This window comes from Ammospiza nelsoni, chromosome 1 (assembly GCF_027579445.1).
Source record: "Ammospiza nelsoni isolate bAmmNel1 chromosome 1, bAmmNel1.pri, whole genome shotgun sequence".
NCBI lineage: Eukaryota > Metazoa > Chordata > Aves > Passeriformes > Passerellidae > Ammospiza > Ammospiza nelsoni.
Genome location: NC_080633.1, coordinates 49,887,410 through 49,903,693, shown reverse-complemented (window position 1 = coordinate 49,903,693; position 16,284 = coordinate 49,887,410). Strand labels below are relative to the sequence as shown.

The 16,284-nt window shown below is 43.4% G+C and overlaps 1 protein-coding gene across 8 annotated transcripts in view; it reads right to left on the bottom strand.

Annotated features, from left to right (window-relative positions):
- CLASP2 (cytoplasmic linker associated protein 2) overlaps positions 1 to 14,977 on the bottom strand; it is a 146,641-nt gene extending 131,664 nt beyond the window's left edge. For all 8 annotated transcript variants that reach the window (XM_059472711.1, XM_059472721.1, XM_059472728.1 and 5 more), the window contains exons 1-2: positions 14,114 to 14,977; positions 1,766 to 1,844 (exon numbers count right to left, since the gene is read on the bottom strand). In XM_059472711.1, coding sequence (XP_059328694.1) covers positions 1,766 to 1,844; positions 14,114 to 14,308 — 274 coding nt within the window. In that variant the 5' untranslated portion in view covers positions 14,309 to 14,977. The remainder of the gene's footprint in view (positions 1 to 1,765; positions 1,845 to 14,113) is intronic.
- Between the last annotated feature and the right edge of the window lie 1,307 nt (positions 14,978 to 16,284).

The window sequence follows — 16,284 nt, the reverse complement described above, 5'->3', positions numbered from 1 at the left end:
AAGTTTTCTTGAAGGAAGCAGTTCTCTGCTTCACCAATGTGCTTTTAATTATTCTCATAAGCCCTGACTACACAAACCCGAGACAGTTACAATAATGTTTTTATGTTACTGCTTCACTGACAAAAACTGAATGATATTCCCATCTTGTTATGAAACTTGGAGAAAGAGAGCTAACAACTGAGGAAAATTCATATCACTCTTTTAAAAAGTAACCTAAAATACTGTTTTCTGCCTTTACTGAGACTAAGATTTCAGCGACTGTTAGGTTTGTTTATACAGAAGTTGATCATGAACAACAGTAACTTGAATATTCTAGAGATCTTCATTCTGGAGATGCTCTGAGGCTCAGTTTCAGTTGAAAGCAGTGCTTCTTAGCTTAACTGAAAAATACTTGGAGAATACACAGCTTCAGATGTAATGTGTGTTAAACGGCCACCCACTGCCAGTACTCTCTCTCTCTTCTGCTTTTTAATATAAATACTACTGAAATTTAAATATTCAGTTTGCACGTGGTCTCACTCAACTACTGTGACAAGAAAAGCCCAAACCCACAAGAGGATTTTCAAACTATTCTCAGATAGTTCATACTTAAAACAACAGAGAAAAACTGAATAAGCTTCCCAACTGTCCTTTAATAATGTGATGTAATTTTAGGTTTTACAGACTTAAAATAAAAACCAAAACTTAGTCAAACTCTGGAGCAAAACAGTGTTTGTAGCTACAAATGGAGACTATTCAAAAATCAATACTGTGCATAGCACAATATGCCTCCAGTTCCCTTACACTGCTCCAATACAAAATTAACCAGCCAAAGAGAAGCTCTCTGCAACAAAACAGATTTAACTTCTGTAGCACACTACTGCAGTAGCTCCACAGAACACTGAAATAAGCTTTCAATTAATTTAGTTAGCAGCTTTTCATAAATTATTCTTTGTATTCCTGAACTTTGAAATTTTATTTCAAAGCTCTTAATTACAAAACTAAACATGTAAAATTTTGATAATTTGAGATAGCTGGGGATCAGGGAAAATGATGTAACTTACTCAAATTTTGAAAAAGGACATTCACTAGAAACTTCTGTCAAAAACAGCCAGTGCTATAAAACCAACATTAATATCCTAATATCACTAGCTCTTTTCAAAGCCAGCAGCAAAATGAGTTGACAAGTAGTTTGCTTGTACCTCCCACAAAAAAGGTCTCATACTCCAGCACATGTAGATCCATTAACCTGAAATTCATTTGAGTAAACATTTCACACAGGAATAAGAGTTAGTACTTCTTTCTTTCATCCCATAAAAACTTTAGATTACTAAAAGCTACAGTCAAGTTATTTATCTAACAGAAGGTAGATCACATAATCCTCTGAGACTACAGGCTTCAGGAGGCATAAATCTCTGATTAAAGTGATCTGCAAATCAAACCTTCCATCTTTAACACAACTTGAAGATAATACTTGTGTTTCAATGTAAATTTTAGAGGACTGTCTCAGGGAGTGGTAAGCAACCATATAGCATCGAACTAATTACTGGAATGGCACTCCTTGAACCATTAAAAAAATCCCAAGCACCACCTAAGAAATCAGTGACAAATGAATACTGACATGCTACTCTACAATTATTTCAATTCCAACACCAGTAAAATGCCTGCCAGTACATTATAATTAGCTCAAGAAGTTTTCAACATGTTCCACTTCAGCTGCTAGGAGAGAAGGGAGGAAGTGTTTTTTACTGTTTGGTCTTAGGGAAAAAGTTGTATTTTCACTTACCAGTTCCTATATAGGGTTTAAAGCGTCCTGATAGTCTGTCAACAAAGGCACCTAAAACATCTAATCCCAGTAGTGCTACCTGTTGAAACAAAAGCATTGCATATTATAAACCAGATCAATAAGGAAAGTTTTAAAATATATTGCAAATAACTTAAGGATAGAAATGCAAGTATGCTGAAAAGCTATCTTAAATTAAAGTTTCAGTTGAAGAGCTAAGAATTCTTTCAAAGTTCCTATCAAGACAAAGTTATCAGAATATGTTTGAAATGGATCAAGTTTATTTACATATACCAGAGCAATTCAGATTTTTTAAATTCTTGTCTTAAAACAGAAGAAAATAAGTATTAGAAATCCAATGTTTTCCTATTTTTAACCACAAAACCCAAACCAAGACATGGTTTAAACGTTTCCCAGATGCTAAGAGCTTACTCCAGGAGCTTACTTCTGGCCACTTAGCTCTTCCACTAAGGTCATTACATCATGTTCCAAACTCCCAAAAGAAAATAATTGAGAAGCTAATTCTGCTTTCCCTAGTGGTCTAGAGTAGACCATTTTTCCACTTGCTTGTTAAACTAGGGAAGCTCAATTTTTCATTTGCTCATTAAAATATAATAAAGAACCCCCTCAAACCAAATGAAAACAACAAGAAAAATGAAACCAAAACAAAGACCAACTCAACCCACAACAATGAAAAAAAAAACCCTCTAACAAAAACTAAACCAAAACAGAAAAAAAAAAGGAAATGCAAAATACTACTGGAGTTTTGAGGCATTTCCCATTCATGTACAGAAACCAGATGAGACAACAATATCCACTAATACAGAAACAAAAACACAAACAGAAATCATCAATTTGACAAAATTATTTTACGAAGCAGGGACACTTCTATTGCTGTTTACTATCCTGCATATTGTTCCAAGACTTCTTTCTGTTTTTCCTACAATAGCTCATAATGAACACCAGAACCTGCATTTTTCACAACTTGTAGTTACCTCAATTTGCTGCTGCCCATGAAGGTGCAAATGCAATAACCATTTGTCGAAGGAACAACCTCCTCAATCTTGGGTGTTCCTTACAGCTTTTCCTCCTCTTCATTTTCTAGTAAGACATGCACTGCACATTTTTCCCCATGAACTCATGACTAGAATTCCTCTCCTTTATTAGCTGTTTATTTTCATAACATTTGGATCTGCATTTTTTGGACCCCTCTGTTTCCTTAAGATCCCTATCTGTCACAATTGTCCGCACTAGGCAGAAGGCCAGAAGAAAATCTGACGGGATATGCATGTGATACACATGGCCCATGCACAGAGCATCATACAAGCCTTGTTTCTACAGGAAACTAGAAAAATAAGGTCCTCAAAAAGCCCAGGATTAGAAGCAACCACACAATGAAGCTGGTTTTAATAAATTCAGTATTTGCACAACAGATCTGCTTTTAAAAAGGAGATACAAAACTTAGTTAGCAGTTAGTACAACTCACCCAGACACAATTCTATTACATACTAAAATACAGGCTAGCATATATAAATGGATGGCATCACTGGCTTAAATTAATAAATTGCCAAGAAGTAACTATCTACAGATTAGAGAAATGGAATACTATAGCTAGTAACTTACTTATACAAAAAAGAATTATACAAATTAGCTTTTGTGGTAATGTCAAGGTTTTTCCTTTAATGTTACTTTCCAGCTTATCAAGCAATATGAAACCATAGTCAAAAGCTCCATCTAAAAACCAGTGTCTGAAAGAAATAAATTCCTTCTGGAGCCACAGTTTTCCTATGCTTCTGTTTCCTGACTACAAACCCACCTGAGACTTGCACTGACAATTTTATGGTACCTTTCCATGCAAGTGTTTTGCACAAACAGGAGCCTTTTCATCTGTTAAGATACATTCTTAAAAGTTTCTCTCTTCTCCAGACATTAGATTATCTTTGCAAAATCTGTCTTGAAGACTTCCATCCTCATGAAGAACTCAGAAACTTAGAGTAAAGCACACGTGCATGAGCTTTACCTCATGCAAAGTCTTCTGTGGTCTGCAACTCTGAACAGGTAACAGGTATGAAGTCACAATAACTGAAGAGTTAAAATGTCAGTGTGGCCACAAGCTGAAGTAATGGAAAACTGCTCTAGCAACAAAATTTGCTTTCATTCCACATCACAAAACAAGTCAGCTGTACCACACAGCTACAGAGGATAGCAAGTGAACTACCTGTTGGTTTTTTAAATCAGTTTTAATATTTCTCTGTTCTGATACACAATGCTCTAAGCTTCAGCATCTCCTGGTAGGTATCATCTGTGCAGTATTCAAGCAGCCCTTTGGAAAGAGCTCCTAATTTATATGGGGTCACATAAACATCATTCAAGAAAAAAAAAAAATTTAAAAATGTAAATTAAGGCAGAACTTGGAGGTTATGCAAAAGCCCTGCAACAAAGAGGTTCCAAGTTCTGAGGCACTGTGTGGGACCATTTACCAACACAGGCTGTCCACTGTCAACAGAAAAACCTTTCACCAGCATCACTGCTCTTTCCCCAACAGCTCCAATGAAGGATGAATGCCTTCTGGGATTAAAATCAATGGATTTGTTTCTTACTCTGCATTCATTAAGCCTTTTGCTTGCTGTCTAGAAAGAGCCTTTGTATATTGAGAGTGATTCATCGGTTTACCATTGTCTGAGGCATTTAAACAGTGCTTTTAAAGTTCATAGGGAAAAAGAAATTTAGGCTCATTTGAACTAGAGCTGGTTATTTGCTATTCTTTAACAAGCCAATATTAAGCCTATCCTTGACTTCTCAGATCACAACAAAGTTGCCAAACCAACTGAGAAATATTTTATCTGTTCTGGATAAAAAAAGACCAGACTCTTTAGTGAAATCAAGATGTTCCAACCAAAAAACGATTATGAATAGAACCAGTGATTAGTAATTGAGCCTATTCTTGCTCTGCAAGCTTGATCCTTTTCCAGCTCTCCTTCTGCACACACTTTCCAGCGCTTCCCCTGTCCTTCTGTGGACAACTTCCAGGCACCTAAGTTTTCTCCTAGAAAAAGAAATACTGTTCTTCAAACCATACCTGGATAACCATGCATACTTATATTATTTTCATTGTGGTTCTGTAATTTCCTATCCCTGTGGGGGACAGCTAGGGGCAGGACACTACCAGGAAAACATCCCTACTTGTGTAACTTGCCAAATAACCTTAATACAAATGTCCTTGGATTTGGTCATAGGATCTCTGAACTGTGCAAGGAAATATGGGTTCTGTAGAACAGGATCTGTGAACTAGTCATGAGAATCTAATGGGGGAATTATGGAGGTCCCTATCTGGGAGTCCAAAGAATGAATTTAAGGCATTGGACTTCCTGTCACCATGGGGACAGCTGTGGTATCACTAGCAACTACTGACAAACAGGACACAGCATGCCAAACAACTACGCCCTGCAAGAGCAAGCATTGTTCCAGCACTGCACTGCTAGAACAAGATATATGCAAAAACTTCATGGGATGATATTTTTTAAAGTATTGTCAGCCAAGACACAAGGTACACTTTCCTTAATTCTCATAATCTCAAGAACCTTGCAAGCAGCTCAACATGAAACAAAAATATTTATGTTCGTGCACTATCTTGTACTTCACTTCTTCAAGTTCTATATTCTTAGTTCTCTCTACTCATCTTTCAGGACACACTTCTGCTCCCCTATTCCATACTTCCTGCTCCCTTTACTGTTTCCCACTCCAATTCTATCCACTTCCCCCATCTGCAGAGATCTATCCATACTCCATTCCCTCCCTTAACTCAAAAGCTTGTAGATACTTAAGCATGCCCTTGGCCCCATGAGCAGAAGGACATTTCCATTTTCCTGGGTCATTTCTTCAACCTGTGTGGTTTTTCAGTCCCAGCCACGACATCTCCAGACTCCATTCTCCCTGCCACTCAGCAGCAGTTGGACAGCTGCCTCTGCTGACAGAAGCCAAAACTGCAGACCCAGCTGCTGAAGGTACCACACACATCTTCTATACTGAAGATATTTTAGCTGACAAGGAAGCATTATTTCCATTCTCTTGTGTCTTTCACCTTCAAGAGCACTAATGACACACTTCCAATTCCAATGGCATGATTTTTTTTTTAATACGTATCACATCACATTGCAAGGAGAGAGCAGAGTTGCTGGTATCTAACAAAGTCTTCAAGCTCAACAATTGGAGTCCAAGTTGGTTAGCAAATGCAGAGCCCCCTCTACCTCTGCTACTGCCTTCAAAATGATGTTTTGCAACTATATTTTGTACTACAAGGTAAGATTCTCCAAAGCATCCCATCTTTGCTACTGTTAAACCACCTGTCAGCTGCAACCTCATTGTCTCAAAAGGGGTATAGACTATTATAAAAATCCGTATGAACAAACCATGTGATATAACAAACTATTCAGTGTAACGTAAAGACTGCTCAGTGCAAATCTTAAATCACCCAGTGCAAAACAACTAAATAAACTATTTAGTGCAATACAACAGACTATCAAACTTCTGATAACCTTCCCTTCACAATTCTCCTGTGATGGCCAACCACAGAACATTTCAGTGACGCAGTGCAAGCAACCACACTACCAGAGGATTGCTGAATGAATCACCCGTGTTAATCTAGAGAGTGGCAAGTGTATTGCTGCACTGAAAGGCTTGGCTTCTTCAGGGGATCTCCCAAGAGGCACAATTCTAGGATGTCCCTGTTATGTTGACCTCTCCTGCACTGCAGACAGAACAAGCAAGCAAAGTGCTCTCCTAAAAATTCTAGAGGTTAGTAAAAAAAAAGGAAATATGCTTTAATGCCCGGTCCCCAAGTTGGGAACTTGAGCTTCCTATCTTGTCTGCCTAGATTAATTAAGAAGCATTTAGCCAATTCTGAAGAACACATTGATGTAACACTCAAAATGATCACTGGAGAAAAAAAGTTTACAACTTTCTGTTATTTCAAAATCTCTCATCTCCAAACTGAATTCAGACTGCAAGTGTGATCCAAACTGTTCTGTATTATGCGGACAATACAGTATTCTAAAATTTGTGTACTGCCTCCAGCTTGATCCATTACATCCATTGAGCATCTCCAGTTCACTTCACATGTGCATAAACGTTCTTCCCTTAACTATTGTAAGAAATTTTTCATAAATATTTTTCCAAGGACTGTGAGCAAAACCCAAAAGTATATGATGCAGCAACACTTGACATTGTAAGCCATTTTTTTGAGATTGTCTGGCTAAAACTTTATGTGCTACACTAGAAAAAGTTTCCAAACAGAGCCTCTTTAAAAGCAAGATTCAGTGGGAAGACAACGAGATGTATGGTATTTCTCTTTTGAATAAATAATTAAAAAACTTTTTTTGCCCAAAAAAATTGCAGTTGAAAGCCTTTCTAAGCACATTGATGGTGCAAAACAAAGAAACACTTTTATTTTAAGACTCAGTTCTTTCAAAAGAATTTAATTCTTTTTGTGCCCAAGGTCTCTTATTTCCTTTCCCATTTCCTCTTATTTAAATTGTATCAAGCATACAGTGACCCCCATTCTCTGCTACTCACTCCCACCTCTGCAGCAGCTCCTCTGCTGTGGGAAGAGCAGCATTCATGCAGCTGAAGAGCAGCCCACTTTGGGGAAGCAGCCCAACAAAGAACAAGAGAAGGCACCTCCTGAGGCGTGTCTCCTCCCTGGGCCTCCAGCCGGGCAGCTTCGCAAGCGCTGCCATCAGAGCCGTGCAGCATGACGCACCAGCACCACTCCTCAGGCAGGCACAGAAACTGCTTCCATCAGCAGAGCTGCTCAAATCGACGGGCTCACACGCCCTGACTGCTGCCAGCCCTGCTCTGAGGGATGCACCCCTCCTCGGGCTCACACGCCCTGACTGCTGCCAGCCCTGCTCTGAGGGATGCACCCCTCCTCTGGCTCACACGCCCTGACTGCTGCCAGCCCTGCTCTGAGGGATGCACCCCTCCTCTGGCTCACACGCCCTGACTGCTGCCAGCCCTGCTCTGAGGGATGCACCCCTCCTCGGGCTCACACGCCCTGACTGCTGCCAGCCCTGCTCTGAGGGATGCACCCCTCCTATGACACACTGCACAGGGCTGGGAAAGCTCTCTACCCACACCCAAATCAATCAAACCGCAGGCTACAAGTGACCCTCCTGTTATCCCTCTTGGCCTGCAGATGCATTTGATCTGGTGCACTGAAATCGCCTGTAACACGAGTCAAATCAGCTTGCTGAAACACTGGAAAATGAATTGGACATTGACAAAACGTTAAGTGCCTCAGGAACAACAGTGGGAACAGAACACCTGGCCCCATGAGCAGCAGAGCTGCAGTTTCAACAGCCAGTACAGTTAGGCTGTGTCACAGACATCTTTTGTGAAAAATCCTTTCTTTAGGATTTCTTCCTCTTCTGGGAAGCTGAGGCCCCAGAGGAAGAATGTAAACAATGGTTACCTGCTGCTGTGGAATGCAACAGGTGCACCTGTGATTGGCCCATGTTGCATGTTTACAATTAAGGGCCAATCAAAGACCAAGCTCTCTCTGGGACATCATCAGAGAGAGCTCCTTTGTTGATTCATTCCTTTTCTATTCTTAGCTTAGCAGCTTCTGAGACTTTTCTCTCTATTCCTTTTAGTATAGTCTTAATGTAATATATATCATAAAATAATAAATCAGCCTTCTGATCATGGAGCCAAGATTCTCGTCTCTCTCTCTTCACCCCTGAGGGACCCTTGCAAGCCCAGCAACAGGCTGGATAACACAAAACAACTGGACAATGCAAAACAACTGAGAACTGCCAATTCCACCTCTGGAGGACATGCCTGAGACTTTGAGACTATACATTCCCAACTCAAGACCAGACAAAATTAATTTTAATTAAAATAATTAAAACTTCTTGGAAGTGTCCCTTGTCTTCAGGAGATCTGCTTGATTATTTGACCAATATTCCATTACACCTAATGTATCATGAAGAGAACGTAAATACTACATTAAAAAAACAGTAATTATTACTCAAGAAGGAATCAAATAATTGAATTTGAAAAATAAAATTGGATTCACACATGGACAGGTTAAACCACACTCTCACTACATAGAAAAAAGAAAGTAGATCCCACACAGCCAAGATCAAACAAAACTTGAAGAAAAAAAGAATGAAATTCAGCAAAGAGTTCAAAGTCAAATATTTCTTCTTCAACAAAGACATTTAAATCACCAGCATTTGCTAACAAAGACTAAGGAAATACCTGGATCTACACAGTAACTGAAAATAAAGGTTTAGCAGGGTCCTCTTTTATTCCATTTCTCTGTCCTGCATCTTACAGTCCTACAACTCACTATGGCATTTGCCTTTTGTGTAGCGTATGTTGGCTTGGGTTCAACTTCAGATCCAAAACAACCCACACATTTTCTTCCTAAGGTCTGCTACACACACACCCCACATCCTGCATTTGTGCATTTGGTCATTTCTAACTAAATGTCCCACTCCACATGTTTTATCTCTGAACTCTCTTTTTTCAGATCTCAGTATCTCCACTTTATTCAGGTAGTTTTAAATTGTAGGTTCCACCTCGCACACATGTGTGGTCAGCCAAGTTTTAACTGCTGTCATCTCTCCGCAAGTATTTCAGACAAGCATCCCAACCACTTGTCTTTACCTATCTGCAAAATTACACTTCAAATATTCCCTTCCTTTCTGGAAATTGAAAGCTCCTCCTGCTGGCCTTTTTTTGAACTAAAGACAAACCAAAATAAATACTCGCCAAACCAAGGAAATACAAAAATGCAACACCAACATTACTGGTATTTTAGTATCTTTTGGCATTTAGCATTGAGACAAACAAACCTCAGAAAAATCTCACTTTCCACGATGCATAGAATGAGATAATTCCAAGGATTTGCCTAAAAGAAACAGTATCTCTTTCTGATAGTGTGGATAAAGAGTGAAATCAGATTTTCTTCTTCCCATGGCAAACAATCTGCTGCTCTGGCATAAACTAGTGATTATTAATTATTTTTCTACTGCAGTTGAGGAATAAAACAAGCTAAGATACTGACCATAAAGGTAAGAAATCCAAGTGACTCGTAGTTACAAACATTCCTGATTACTCTTCTCATATAAAACTACCTGGAGAAACTACCACCATTTTAGTCATAGTTTTTTGTAAGTTCTGATCAGGTGTGATTTCTTTTAAGAATCAAAAGGTGGCTTTGTTGCTCAACAATAATTTTAATGAGAGTAATTGTTCAATTTTGGCGTTCTTAAAAGACTCCACAACATACTAACAACCAAGAGTAGATTAGCAAAGCTCTACATTAAAAGCAGTATTTCCCCATCCCACATCTCTTCAGCAGGAGTTCAAAGCAGATTTCCAGATTACTTGAGTCAGACATAGAACAGTTTGAGTCACCAGACTGCACAGTTAGATAATCTTGTAATTATTTCAAGTGACTACTGAGCATGAGAGAGACACAACAGATGTGTTAAACAAAACTCATATATACCTAGATGAAGATCCAGGCTAACCCAGTAACACCAACAAATATATATCAGCAGTACCACTCTCAAAATGGGTAACTCATTTACTGTTTGAAGTTCACCTGAGAGTCCAAACAGAAAAAATATCACTGTTCCCATTTCCTGAGATTGCTAAATATTTCAGATTAATACCAAATACCAGCAGAATAATTCTATCACTCAACTCTTAATACTTTGCATTCAACTTACCTATTCTTATTCCTCACAGCCTTTGGAAAACAGTTGAGGGAGGGGGGATAGGGACTGACATATACCCAAAACCCCAAATCTCTGCATTGTAGAAGGAGAGAGATTAGACCCAACCAATACAAAACAAACCACATCACCAAGCAACCAATTTTCAGTGAGGAATTCTTTCATTCTAGTGAGATACAAAATAAAAGTTTAAATTATGCACATCTGTGCCCTCCCTGACGTTGCAAAGCTTTTGAGTCTTTGTAAGCCAATTCATCACTGCATAGACATGGTAACTGAAGTCCTCATAATTCAACCTTGACTCATCTCTCTCTAGGTCATTCCCTATGTTCTGCAACCAATTTTCACTACAACCCTGAACCACCTGCAGATGAGTCAACACATTCTTAATCCCACCTTTCTGTTTTACCAGTAACTCAAGCTAGTAATTGTGTTTTCCACTTCAATGAGCTAGATGAACTCAGAAATTTTCCTATCTGCTCTCTCAGTTTGGAATTGCCAGGTTGTTTATTAAATAACTATAAAGAGTTGCAAACTTCAGAACAGCAAAAGCACTGTGTTTTATGTGGCCAAAATCTTTTGGGGATGAGTTAATTCAACCTTGCTGATAACTAGCCCACATTTAGAATTATTGAATGGTTTAGGAAAAGGCCTTTAAGATCATTGAGTTCAGCTTGTTTACTGAATGCTTATTCTCTTTTTCCCCCACTCACTATCAAACCTGCCAAGCCAACCCTCCTATTACTCCTCCAGAGTCTTTCCCTTCGGGTTACATGAGCCAAAAACTTTCCAGGGTGGCATACCGTAGAAAGTTTTCTCTTCACAGGCACAGCTTAAGAGTTGAGACCAGAGCTCTCAGACATGCATCTCCTCTTTCAGTACAGTCAGCAGAGTACACTGCATGCAAGAACTGAGATTTCAGTGGGAATAAAAAATACAGCACGTTCAGGGCAATCACATTAGTTATCCCCTTATTATCCATCCCCATCACCACGAGCAGAAATAATGCTCTCCATCAAAACTTCCTCCAGCATTCCCCACTTGTATCTCCAATTCATCTAGCTCAGCAGTTCTGAGTCTCCAGCCATTATCACTGCTTGTGATATCACCAGTCATGTCAACTGGGAGGGATTCATTACTTTAGGACTCCAGAGACCGCCAAGACCTTCAGCAAGATACAAAAGAAAGATGATAAGCAGAATTGTTAAGTGCTCTACGTATCCATTTCTCAGTAGAGGGTGACCAACAATATGTTAAATAATACAGCAATCAAAAATCACTTGGTTTTTTTTTGAGAAGACACATGAGTCTGTGGATTCATTACTTTCTATTGTTCAGGGCCTGAGTGCAATAACGAAATAGGACACAACATTTAAATGTGTAACATCTATGCTGGCATGAGACAAAATATGCAAGTAAAACACATGCCATTTTTCTAGAATATTAATCTGCATTTTGAAGCAGCACACAGTGGCAGTCACTACCACAGCCAGGAACAATGGTATGATGATCATGAGCAAAACACCCAAGATCTTGTGCTGTTGTCATTAATATAGTCACAGAATCTTCCAAGCTGGAAGGGACCCACAAGGATCATCAAGCCCAGCTCTGAAGTGATGGCCCCTAGAGGAATCAAACCCGTGACTAACACCATGCTTTGAAACACAACAAAGAGCCACCAGTAAGTGGACAGAGAGAAGAAGTAACAAAAATACTGTAATAATTTTGCAAGCAATCTTTAAAATTCTCAGAATTTGTAATACTCTCATTCTGTATGACTCTTTTCAGGGGTACCCAGCCACGTACTAAGGGCAACAGGCTCAAACTGAAACACAAAAGCGCCATCTGAATACGAGGGGAAAATTTCCTTTACTTTGAGGGTGACAGAGGACTTGAACAAGCTGCCCAGAGAGGTTGTGGGGTCTCTCCTGGAGATATTCAAAACCCATCTGGCTGTGATTCTGTGCAACCTGCTCTTGATGAACCTGCTTTAGCAGGGAGGTTGAACTAGGGGATCTCCCTTCTGTGACTGATGCTTGTGGAGCACTGCATAGTTGTCATTGATCCTACAGTCCAAACAGCTCTGGAGTTCTGTCACCTTACATCAACAGCAAACAAAATGCCTTGCACTATGAAAAATACATCTTGAAAATTGAATTTCCAGTCTTAACGCCTAATTCTGTTAATTTACAAGTGGAGGAAGAAACTCTTACATTACCCTGTTAAGTAAGTAGCTAGCACTCTTCATGAAAAAGGGTATTTTTAAAGACCTGTCTAGGTCTTGCACTAATCATTTTTTTCACCAACAATCCATCCTCAGATGATGGATTTAAAGATAAATAAATTATATTTGTCCAGCACACGCTACTTCCTCAAGCTAACCCGACCTTTACTGACAGACACGCTTCCAAAATAAATAAATCATGTGCGCAAATCGAGTTAAGCCTTTATTCTTTTCAGACCTCAATCTCAGAAGTTGCTACGTGCAAAGGCTGGCGGATTAAAGTCAGTGGAGGGAAGAAAAAAAATCCATTTCAGGAACATACTGCCCTCCTCCTGTGTCTCAGAAAACAGAGAAAAAAGCGAGCACAAGCTGAGAGCAGCGAGTTTAAAGGTCCAAAGTGCGGGCGGATCACGCCGGCAGGGCAGGGCGGAGCGGGCCCGGCCGGGAGCCCCAGGCGCGCAGCGCGGCCCGGCAGCGCCCCCCGGCGGCGGCAGCGCGGGCCTGCCCCGGCCGCGCCGCGCACACGCGCCGCGGGGAGGGCAAAATTCAAAATAAATAAATAAAATCAAAAAATCGCCAATGCGAACACGATTGTCCTTGGCACTAAAAATGCGCTGTCAATCGCCTTATCGGCTGACCGACGTCAGAACAACTCGCAAGTGTTAACGCTGGGTGAGGGAGTGATCGCTCTTTTCCCGTGGCTCCGTCTAAAAGACACACGCACACAGGAAAAAGCGAAACGTGAGTCATCATCGGGCCGCCGTGAGGATACTGTATAACTTCCCAGGCACGGGAAAGTCACCTAAAGACGATATAAACAACTTTCAACTCACAGAGGGAACCCCAAGAAGCCAATTATTCCTTTAATTGGCTAAAATACACACAGCGTGATACAAATCCGGTGGAGCAGCACTCTTTACGGCCTGCACAAAACGATGGCAACCCCATGAAACACTACACCCAAGTGCAGACACCATGGAAGGGGAGTGGTAGCGAGAAAAAAATAAGAAAAATAATCATCAGTTCTCGTTTCTGAGTAAGAAACACAACCCGAGTGTGTAATATAGTTGCGGGGGGAGGGGTGAGGGGGTTTAACACAATGCCGCGAAAAACCCTCAAACCAAAACCAAAATACCACCTAGCCAACGATAAAGGCAAAGCCAAAACCCCTATTACCGTTTCTTTAAGGACAGACACAATAAAACATTAACCACCCTTCCAAAATTTCGGAATTCCCCTTTGTGCGGGGAGGGATAATACTGGCACAAATGTAGTTTTACTTCTGCTCTTACCTGATTAAAAAAGTAACCCGGGGCTCTGTACCTCCCAACCATGATGAATCATGGTCTGCCCGGGCCGAGCCCCGCCGAGCAGCCTCACCTTAAAATTACTGGAGTTGACCCACGCTGTTAATTCGTCGATCACTTTGTCAAGGCGCTGCTGGTCCTGCTCCAGATCGGGGGACCTCGCCGGGTCGCCCAGGTACTCCAGCAGCTCTTGGCCGACCTGCATCCTGCGGCCCACGTCCTTCTGCTGTACCTGCTCGCAGAAATAATCCATGCCGGCAGGCTCCATCTTCGGACGCTGCGGAAAAGTTTCTTCGTAGGCGAGCCGGGGGCCTCAGGGTCGGAAGCGCGGGCAGGGCAGGGCGGGCGGCAGGGGCGCGGACAGGCCTGCCGTCCTCATGGAGCCGCTCCCGGCTCCGCGCCCGCCGCCCCCATGCGCACTCGCGGTCCCGCAGGGGGAAGCCCCCGGCGGGAAGGGAACGCGGCGCTGCTGCTGTGCCGGACTCGGTGGGTGCCGCTCACTCCTGCTCAGGGCTTTCCAGCCGCCCCCGCGCTGTCCCGAGGGATCCCGACAGGGCTCCCCGCCGCCGCCCCTCCTCTTCCCTCGCCGGGGAACGGGAAATAGAGCTCGAGAACAGGCGCTGCGGCTGGAGGGGCTCGCAGGCACCCCGGCCGAGGGCTCGGAGGATCCCCCGGGGAGCTGCTGCCGCCCCCGCTCGCTCTCCCTTCCCTCCTCCCGCCGGAGCAGAGATCTGCGGGCCGCCTCTCACGGGCACCGGCGAGGCCGCGGCGAACCTCTCATGCTCCTGACGCCGCGGCCTCCGGCCCCTCCTGCCCGCCCGCGGGGCGGCTCCCAAACTTTCGTCCCGGCGGGTCTCGGCGCCGCCCGCTCCCCTCCACCGTGAGCCGAGCCGGGCCGGGCCGGGCCGGGAGAGTCCCTCCGAGAGCCGCTCACGCTTCGCCGCACCTTCCCCCGCCGGGCTCTGCGGCGGCAGCGCCGCCTCCGTCCCGTGCAAGTTGCGCCTCCCGCCGCCGACGCTGCCGCCCCGGCCGGCGCCAGGCGGACACACCGGGCGGGGCCCGCGCGGCTCCGCCTCCCCCGGGAGAGCGCGCGCCCGCCTCCCGCCCCGCGCTGCGGCGGGACAGATGGGTGGGTGGATGGACGGACGGACGGATGGATGGGCGGGCAGAGGAGGGGCAGTGCGCGCTCCCCCGGGACCCCTGCGGGTCGTGTCCGGCGGCAGTGGGAGGCGCATGCGCTGTCTGCCCCGCTGATGGCCGCGGTGCCGGTCCGGCGCTCTTGGGCGGAAAGTGTTGGAAGAACAGGGGAAGAGGCGTGAAAGGTGCTGGGGTGCTTGGGTGCTCCCCTGCTTTCCTCCCCCCCCGCTTCCGAGCGCGGGCCCGGCTTTGCCTGGCCATGCCCTGCAACCCCTCCCGCCTTGCTCAGAGCCCCGGTGTAAGATGGGGAGGTCACCGTGGAGCCATTCCCAGTATTCCCGGTGTGGTTGGCTCTGCAGCGTTGCTGTCCGCAAAATCGGGTTCCTTATCCGGAATGCGACAACACTCCAGAGAGACACGGGTTTTTAAATTCAGAGTTGTGCAAGCCTGGGTGCTCAGTGCTATTCCATAAATCCAGCACAACCCATCGGACTTTCTGCACTGTTACTTACACAGAATCACTGAATCACAGTTAGGGTTGAATGGGACCTCTGGAGATCATCTAGTCCAACCCCATGCCAAGGCAGGATCACCTAAACGAGATAACACAGGCACACATCCAGTCGGGTTTTGAATGTTTCCAGAGAGGGAGAGTCCATGAACTCCCTGAGCAGCCTGGTACAGGGCTCCACCACCTTCAACATAAACAAGTTCTTCCTCACACTGAGGTGAAACTTCTTGTGTTTATTTTATGGCCATTGTTTTAATTTATGGCCCTTGCTCCTCCTGCTGTTGCCGGGCACTACTGAAAAAGAGTCCAGAACCATGCTCTTGGCCCCCACCTTAGAGATATTTATCTGCATTAATGAGATCCTCGTTCAGTCTTCTCTTCTCTAGACTAAACAGGCCCAGCTCCTGCAGTCATTCCTCAGAAGAGAGATGCTCCAGACCCCTAATCATCTTCGTGGCCCTCTGCTGCACTGTCTCCAGGAGCTCCTTTCTTGTGCTGAGAAGCCCAGAACTGCAGATGGATGTGCAGTTGAACCAGATGAACTCTTGTTCGTGGATGGCAATTTCCCAAGTAAAGCCCCAGCATGGCGGACCCAC